The 9,023-nt window shown below is 48.8% G+C and overlaps 1 protein-coding gene across 3 annotated transcripts in view; it reads right to left on the reverse strand.

Moving 5' to 3' along the window:
• LOC148021089 (Transducin/WD40 repeat-like superfamily protein) overlaps positions 1-8,407 on the reverse strand; it is a 50,663-nt gene extending 42,256 nt beyond the window's left edge. The window contains exon 1 of one of the 3 annotated variants that reach the window (XM_087698938.1): positions 8,109-8,407. In XM_087698938.1, the coding sequence (XP_087555064.1) occupies positions 8,109-8,279 (171 nt within the window). In that variant the 5' untranslated portion in view covers positions 8,280-8,407. The remainder of the gene's footprint in view (positions 1-8,108) is intronic. The other 2 variants (XM_087698940.1, XM_087698939.1) reach the window with 2 other exon arrangements.
• Positions 8,408-9,023: the final 616 nt, after the last annotated feature.

Below are 9,023 nucleotides of genomic sequence, written 5' to 3' on the forward strand. Positions count from 1 at the left end.
AGACCAATGTTGGATGATGGTCACCCACGCCACCTTGGCCCGAGAATCCCTAGAATCGTCTGAGCCAGCCCAGAGAAAATTCCGCACTAGGCGGCAAAGCTGAACCACACAAGACAAGGAGAAACACCAACAAGAGGCGATGTACCAAGCCGTCGCTAGGAGGACCTGGTTGACCACCAGGGCTCGACCTGCTAAAAAAAGGCGAACAATACTCCAATAGGTCAACTTCCGCCTAATAGAGTCAAGAACTGGAAGAAATTGCTAGGCAAGAGTGATGTCGAGTCCCACCTGGAACCCTAGATATCGGATGATCTGTCCCCTGCTCACCTAACAGAACCCCAAGTGGACACCCACTCCGTGCTAGAGTTCGGATCTGTAAGAAAACCGACTTTCACCAATTGATTTTCACTCTAGTTGCAGTGCAAAATACCTCCACAGCTAGTCTCACTCTCTCCAACATCAGCTCATCATCTTCTACATAAAGAGCAATATCATCTACATACTTTGAGTCCAGCAACTCGGTCTCCTCCCTCACCGGAAGTCGAAGGCCACGTAGCCCACTCACTTGTGAGAGGAGAAAGTAGGACATCGCCTCCACAAAGAGTAGGAACAGATACGGGGCAAGAGGGAAGCCTTGCCGGACAAATCTCTCAAGCTGAAATTCCTCCCCAGCCTTCTCGAAATCCAAGAGTATTGCCAATCCCTGACCACTCTGCTGAGCCCACTCCGTCGCCTCAAAAAAAGTGAAGACATTGTCTAGGATGCTCCTATCCTAGACAAAACATGTCTGGGTATCATGAATGGTGTCTGGAAGCACAATGCGGAGTTGACTCCCAATCATCTTGGCCAGGGCCTTATAGGCTACTGACAACAAGGTGATCGCTCTCCACTGGGACAGCTCCAATCGATCTCCCCCTTTGGGGGGGAGACTGACAAGACTTGCTGATAAACTCCCTGGCATCCATCTGCTGATAAACTCCCTGGCATCCATCCTGAGCTAAAGATCTCCTAAAAGGCCAGTAGTAGGGGATCCTTCACCACCTCCCAATAGGTAGTATAAAAGCCTTAGAAAGACCATCCTCTCCCGGGCATTTCTGCCCATCCTGTGCATTGAAGGCTTCAGCTAGCTCATTCTCTGTGAAGGGGTCTAGGAGGGAGCGTCCCATCTCCTCTGTGACAAGGGAGGGAATGCAATCTTAGACCTACTGTCTACATCCTTGTACTCTGGCTGAGACTACCTCCTGCTGAAAAAGTTGTCTGTAGAAGTCAGTGGCAATCTCTATCACATCTTTTGGGCTAGAGTGAATCCTCCCGTGCTGAGCATGAAGGCTGCAAATCTAATCTCCTAAGGTGCGAGGCTGATGCACCTGAAAAAACTACCTACACATCGTGTCCCCCTTCCGTACCCAAAAGGCTGCTGAGGTACGGAAGGAGAACTCAAAGCGTCTGTCCTCAAGGCCAGCGAGGGCTGCCTATGCGCGCCTCCTGCTTGTGGAGAGTGGAATCCCCTGGTGCCTCCTAGAGTAGTCTCTGAGTGGCTGCTAAGTCTCGCCGGAGTGCTCTCTCCTCCTCCCAACTCTGTTGCCTGGCCTGTAGGGATGCCTCCTGGTAGATCCTACTCAACTCGGCTAAGGCCTCTACCACCTCCTCTGCAATCCCGTCCACCCTGGCCCACTCCCTAGTCCAAAGCTGCTCAATCTGTCTCCTCACCTCCTCCCTCCTGTAGATCGAGTCTGGGATCCGACAAGATCGCGTGTCATGGTCTGAAGCAGGAGCATCAAGAGTGCGGAGAACTGGGCAGTGATCAGACAAAGTGGTGCCAACCAACTACCCTACATGGCCTCCGCGAGAGCACCCTCACTCTCCCACATAGAACCGGTCCAACCGCTCTAAAAGAGCTCTGCCCAACCGCCTGTATCCCCAAGAGAAGTCCAGCGACCTCTCCCTCCTATGGAAAGCTGGGTCCCACCAAGTATCATGTGCTCCTACTACGAGGAGAAAGACCTCCCATGCCTCCTGCTCCTCCCTTGCCATACCCTCGTAATCTTTGCCTCTGCCCTGCTGGTCCTCTAAGACCTCTAGGTTGTTGAAGTCTCCTCCAACAATCCAAGAGTCCACCTTTGGAAGTCCTGCTACGATCTCCACCCAGAACCTGCTGCGTGCCCTAACCTCAGTAGAAGCATAAACATTGAGGACTCCAAGGCATGAGTCCCCTGTATCCAGTCTAATCCATAGGACCCTCCCTGCCACAATCATCCCGTGGTCTCGCACACAGGCGGTGAGGCTCAAGCCAATAGAGGTGCATACGCCTCCACTCCTGCCATAAGCACCAATGGAGTACTCCCAGTAGGTGTGTGAGTTGCATGGAAGTACCTTCCCCACCCGATGGGCCTAGGAGGGGTAAGCTTGTGCTCCTGAAGAAGTAAGACGTCAATCTGTCCGGCAAGAGCAGGCGCTGCAGCTCTTGCCAAACAATCAATTTCCTAGAACCACGTGCCCCACTGTCGTGGAGACTGTTCACGTTCCAGGATGCTAGGTGTAGACTCATGAGAAAACCTATGACTAACTGAGCAAGCATCTGTTCGGTGTGGAAGCTACTGATGAAGAAGAAGAACTATGGGACATGCGAATGCGCTTGGCCGCAGGCTTGGAGAGTGAACTCCATTCCCCCATGGTGGCTCTCGGGCAACCATGGGGGTGATAGATGCTCCAGGCGGTACCACTAGGGCGTCTATTAGCCAGGCTGAGAGGCGTAACTCTATGCACTGGTAGAAGAAGGCAGCATGTGCGAGGGGCCACTCGATCACCTTGGTGAGCTCCACTAGGGAGGGACTAGAAAAATAATGCTCAAATGTGGGACCTCGGCTCCAGTCCACCATGCACCCTGGCCACTGTTGGGAAAAAAGTGCTAGCCCTCCTTCCCCCATCCACTGGGAGATGTGGTCTGTAACTTGGCCCCTCACTTCCTCCTCTATTTGTGTCATCGTCCAGTCTCCTAAATGAGAGGTCTGAAAGAAGAAAGCATAGTTTGGTCCATCCAATGGTGCTAGTAAATGGACCTTGCCGCTCCTTGACTTGCGGATCACAAAGATCCCCACCTCGAGAGGTAGTGGAAACTCTCCGCGCTCCGCAATTCTCAAATAAGACCACGGACCACTGCGGAAAAACTCCTAGGGCAGCAATTGCGCCTGTTGAGGGAAAGTGTAATGAGCGACTGGGCCAAATGAGCTGGTGGCTATGTGGAGAGGGGGGGGCTGGTGGGCTACTGGTAAGGAGAAGATATGGGCCTGTGCGGCTCGTCACCCCCTGTGCAAAGGGGGGGAATGGATGGGGGGGGACACATGTACTAGGTGAAGATCGGGGGGGCTGATCAATGGGGGAGATGGTGGGGAAGAGAAGTGAGGGATGATGGGGTGATCGGAAGTATGGCACGTGTGAGGGGGGGGCAAGTGGCCCCGGAAGGGGGAGGCTGTGGGATTGGGGGGGGGGATCTTGGGTGGGGTGGGTTGACACCTTAGTGGATGGTGGGGGTGGAGGAGGCATGTGATCTTGCTGGGTGGGACGAGAAGGGGGGTGCTACGAGGTGTTCTGACAAAGCGTCACCCACCCTCCTACTCTCTACTGCCGTGGCTATGTCTAAGGAGTTGGCTGAGGCCCCCCCTGCCGTCTCCCATGTGTCGTTGCTACATCCATGTAAAACCGTCAGTATCCACCTGTGGTTTTGCCGACTTAGCCGCCTTGGCTCGAAAACGCATGCAATATGCTGCCTGATGCCCAAAGTCATGGCATTGCAAACACTGGCCAGACTACCCTGTCACAATAACCTGCTACCTGAAAGAGTATCTGCCTGCCTCAATCTCAAGAAACTTAGGTATGTTCTTTGTATCTTTCACAACCACCCGTACCTTCGGGACCCCTGTGGCTATCACTGCATCCGCAAAGGAGGGAGGAAGAACTATGCCGAACAACCGTCCAAAGTCCACTAACTACCAATACTCTACCGCCAGTCCGAGGAATAGAAGGGTGGCCGAGTGTCTAGGAAACCTGTTGTGAAGCACGAACTCCTCCACTATGAAGCTACTATACTAGGGAACCATATAGATGACCCCCTTCGTGGAGGCATAAGGTGAGCTATCCAATAGCTCGTGGGTTGCATCCGCGGAGGTGAGTCGAACCATGAAGATCCCCTGACCCATGAGAACTGCCTCCGCAATCTGCGCTGTGCCAATTCATAGCATGGAGTGAAGCCAATCCCCAAGCTGGGCCCTAGATGGAGAGTGTCCTACGACCTATCCAAAGATTGTTGTTTCTTTCAATTCTAGCTCTGTGGCACGGATAGAAAGGAGTTGTTCCTCAAAGAGGATGACAAGCAAGGTGTTTGACTGTGGGCACTCGCAAAATACACTGGCGTCTAACCAGAGGTTTCCATTGCGCGTCACTGCTAAGAGCCACCAAGCTAGCTGCTGTGATGCCAGGGGGAATGTTGTTGCAGACGAAGGGAGCAACGATTGCTAGTGTTATGAAAGTGCAGCATAGGATGGAGGCACAAGAGCAGGTCAACTAGGGAGGTCTTTTTGCGCGTGAGGCAGAGAGCGAAACCGCCACAGCAGGTCGATGATTGTTGACGCAGAGGGTGGAGCCTGATGGGATGCAAATGCAATGGCGCAGGCACAGTCGGACCACGTCGCAAGCAGGGCAAGCATGAGCAGGCTGGCGCTAGGGGGCAAGTGCGAGCAGAGTCGTGAGTGAGACAGAGCACATGCAAGGCAGTCAAGCAGCGCCGCAGGCAGGGCGCGAGCGATGCGGGCGTGGAGACTAAGAAAGCAAATCAACACAACTTACGTTGAAAGTGAGGTCTTATTGTGTCTTCAATCCTCCTCCTATATTTTGCATTTGTTCCTTGTTCAGTGTAGGTTTCTCTTCTTTTCTTGCACACATTCTCTCTCTCTTCCTCTATGTTCAAGTTCCTTTTTCCATCGCGTACTCTCACATTTCTCTCCTCGGGTACCAGCATTTTTCGATCGTTCTCCTAACTGCTTGTCTACATCAAATCCAACTTCTACATCTATATTCTTTTCTTCTCTTTTATCTCCTATTCTCTACTTCTTTCTCTCTTTGATCCCCCATGGATATGACCTTTCAACTAAAACCCCTCAGACAACGCAGAATAGAGTCCACTTGTCAAGTGTTCACACAAATTGCAGCTGCAAAGAGAAGCCATTGGAGAGGATAATAAATGAAGATGAAGAAAAGAAAAGATGTAGAGAGAGAGTACCACCAAACACAGCACAAACTACACTTGTCAAGTGTTACACACAAGTTCAAAGAAAGCTGATTACAAAACGACTACTAAAGACAAGCCAAATGCAGCCACATAAGGATGAACACAGCAATTTCAGCCTGAAAACATTGATGCCCAGCCTTCTAAGGACCTACAAATGCAAAGGCTCTTGATGAAAATGCAAGCATGAACAGCATTAAATGCAACCTGGAAGATGGTCACCTCAGCAAAATGCAGATTTCTGGGGCAGAAAATAGGCCATAGGGGCCATAAATAAACTAGCCGAAATAAATCATGCACTAACAAATAAATAATAAATAATGTGTCCAGCCTACAACACATGCACAAACTCACGCATAAACTAAGTAATCCGGTGTATCCTCCCTAAATGGAGAGGCGGCCAGCCCCACCCACTTTGACTACTGCGCAGCTCCTCTCAAAATATGGAGAGAAGATTAAGATTATCGATGGGCCACCTTCTACACAAGTATTTTGTAAACTCGTCATCCATCCTCCAGTCAACATCTAGTAAACTTGAAGAAGCTAATGAGGGAAGATGTATTGTCCTCGATATTAGAGCCATAGTATTGGTTTAGGACCTCCAATGAAGGAGAGGCCTAATTAGACTCCATAAGATCCCAAGATGGAGGTTCATCAACACATTATAAATTAGTTATGTGTTGTTTTTGCAAACTCGTAGAAACCAAGCTTTTCCGATACCCATGCAAGATACTCCATAGAAGAGCATGACTCTGATATCATGTGAACATATGATAGGGGTTGCAAAGAAAATACAAAGTGTAGAAATGCAACTAAAACACAATGCACTAAAACAAGAACGCAAAAGCACAAAAAGAAGAGAGGATGTATCTGTTGAATGAATGAATGAAGAAGGCATAGATTTGGGTGCTCAAGAAGCGGAGATGTCCAAGAACCACGTAGTCTCATGGAAGCAGTTGAGTGAGAGCATCACAGAGTATCATCCTCCGTGTACAGATCCCAACTACAGCAAAAAATACCAAGAATGGTGTTGATGCCATAGACTAAAGCTGAGAGTGATGAAACAACACAACTGAGGTAAAAGATGTTGAATGATTGCATTATATATCCTGGAGCAGGTGATGCATATATCTAGGAGGTGTTTGACAATAGATGACTACTGCAGCAGATCATGGATGATGCTCAACAGCAGCCTGAAACCAAAAACGTGGACCTTCAAAAGCTGAAGAAGGATAGCAAGAGCAGCAAGAGGTGATGTAGATGGGCTGCAGATTGAAAAGCAGCAGCAGAAGACCTCCAAGGAGCAGGTCAGAAACAGGGAAGAACCAGCTGGCTACAGCACTAGCAGACTAGGCAGCAAGCTAGCAACTGAGACAGGAGGGACCTCATGATGGTTGGGTGACAGTTTTTGGTGCTGAGGATGAAAGCTGATGATGAGGGTACTAATGATGCTAGGTGGCAGCTTTTGGTGTTGGGGATGAAGGCTGATAGGGTAATGATGATGTGGGTGATGATAATCAAGGTGGCGGCATAAAATGTGGGACAAGCAATGAAAGTGATGAGCAGAAAGAGCCCCTTCCATAGAGCATGGTGGAGCCAGAAAAAGCTGTGTGTGTCATACAAAAAAGTAAAAATGTCTTTTTGGGGCTGTTTAATTAGCCAAAAAAGTATGATAATCTAGGAGGCAAGTTTCAGTAGCTCAACAGAAAAAGACACATGAAAGGATGTCTCCTAACATCTTCCTCAACACACAAATGATATGTGCCCTCTATGATGGGTTAGAGGAAGCTTCCAGCAATATGCGCAAGAATGTGCAGCAGTTGGTGGAGCAGGTAGAGCAGATCAGAGCAAGGGAAAATATCTTGATTCTTGACCCAAATACAAAGTCCACAGAGCTAGTCAAGGATATTGGCACAAACACTGTTACCAAAGGCAGGATGAAGATATAAATGAAGGATTCGACAACGGCCAGGGAGAAGAAAGTAAGAAGTCAGACAGAGACGATGTCAACAACGAGGATTGGTGCAACAAACCCAGAGGAGAAGCAAGAGGCGCAACAGGAAGAACCAGGGGGGGAGAGGCAGGTAAGCAGGGAACAAGGGCAACAAGCAAGGGCCCATCAGTGGTATGCAAGGGAAAGGGCTACCACAAACTAGGCAACATGTGCAGCCTAGTAGCAGAGAAAAAAGCAGGAGGAAACTCAGCAGAGGGAGCAGCAGGAGCAAAGAAGAATGTGGCTTCCCTAGCTTGCTGCAACATGCTGACCAAGGAGTGCACAAGCCATAATATGCTGATAATAGCAAAACTCCAGGTACCTCGGGGGCATGCAAGAGAGTACATGATGCATACCATGTACCAATTGCTGGCTGCATGGAGAAGATTGCAAACGTATAGAACGGTACTAAGGAAGATAGCAAAGCAGGGCTATTCCTATCATTGTTTATCCTATCACTGCCTATCCTATCCCCATAAGACGGTCGATGCCATCTAGGAACTAAGTACAAACTATGCGGTGCAAATAAATTGAGCCAAGGAGCAACTCTATCCTTGACTACCACCTTCTGTGGTACCATGGAAAAATTTTGAGATGCCACACTCTCTTTCGCACTTCAGAAGTTGTTCAATCATCGAATATTCATATGCAAAAGGGGCCATCCAGCCAGCAAACAAAAGCCATATGTACAGCAAAGAAGACAATCTAACATGCCACCAGGCATCTCTCTCTCTCTCTCTCTCTCTCTCTCTCTCTCTCTCTCTCTCTCTCTCTCTCTCTCTCTCTCTCTCTCTCAGAATCAACATAAATAATCACTGCAGTTTTGAGACGGACCTTTGCAGCATCCTGAGGGTCGGGAGGTCGAGAGTGCAGCTTCCAGTGAATAATCTCGCCACGAGAACCTCCAGTCCACAGAGAGAATGGCTCCTCCATCGCAACCATGGCAACGACGTCGTGCTGAGGAGGCTCAGGTGCCCAGAGAGCCTCCACGGAATGGCACCTCATGGCAGCTTGGAAGAAAGAGCTATATCGCCGTGTGCTCTGATCTAATAGATGAATCTGATGATGAAAACCGCAGACGCAGACACACAGAGAGAGAGAGAGAGAGAGAGTTACGAAAGAAAAAGCAATCAGGGAGCAGAGAGTCACCTAGCCTAGAAGTCAGTAGATCCGGGCTACTGATGAAAAGTGAAAGCGGTCGCTACGGGTTGACACGATCTGCTCGTGGGCCCCGCAGAACATCCGGCAATTTTAGACGCGAAAAAAATTTGATGTACTAAATATTTTCGCCAAATACAAAAATAACTAGGACCCGCAAAACATCGTTGGCATTTTTACTCCCCGACTTGGGAAGCCATTAGGATGGGCAATTTTGGAGGGATGTTCTCTTTGTAGCATTGCCCTTTAACCTTCAAGGCATATGCTGAGAAAAATTACCCACTATTAACTTCCGTTATGTGGCTTACTTTTGCTTGTTACTCATGCAACTAGATATCTTTTCTTTTCTTTTTAAATTCTCACATTTTTTTGAGAAAAAATTCAAAGTGCTTTCTTTAAAGAATAATAAAGGGGAAAAAGCAAGAAGGAAAGCCTAAAAAGGGAGAGAGCATGGCAATATAGTTGGTGGAGGCTCACATGCGCAAAAGTGCATTTGTTTGCCTTGGATATTGGGCTATCCTTCTTCACTAGGCCTACTATACTTAAGAATCTTGAAAGGACTGAGTGCAGACTAAACACAAATACACATTC

This window comes from Lygodium microphyllum, chromosome 18 (assembly GCF_053477565.2).
Source record: "Lygodium microphyllum isolate KBCC chromosome 18, Lygodium_microphyllum_v1.1.10, whole genome shotgun sequence".
NCBI classification, from domain to species: domain Eukaryota; kingdom Viridiplantae; phylum Streptophyta; class Polypodiopsida; order Schizaeales; family Lygodiaceae; genus Lygodium; species Lygodium microphyllum.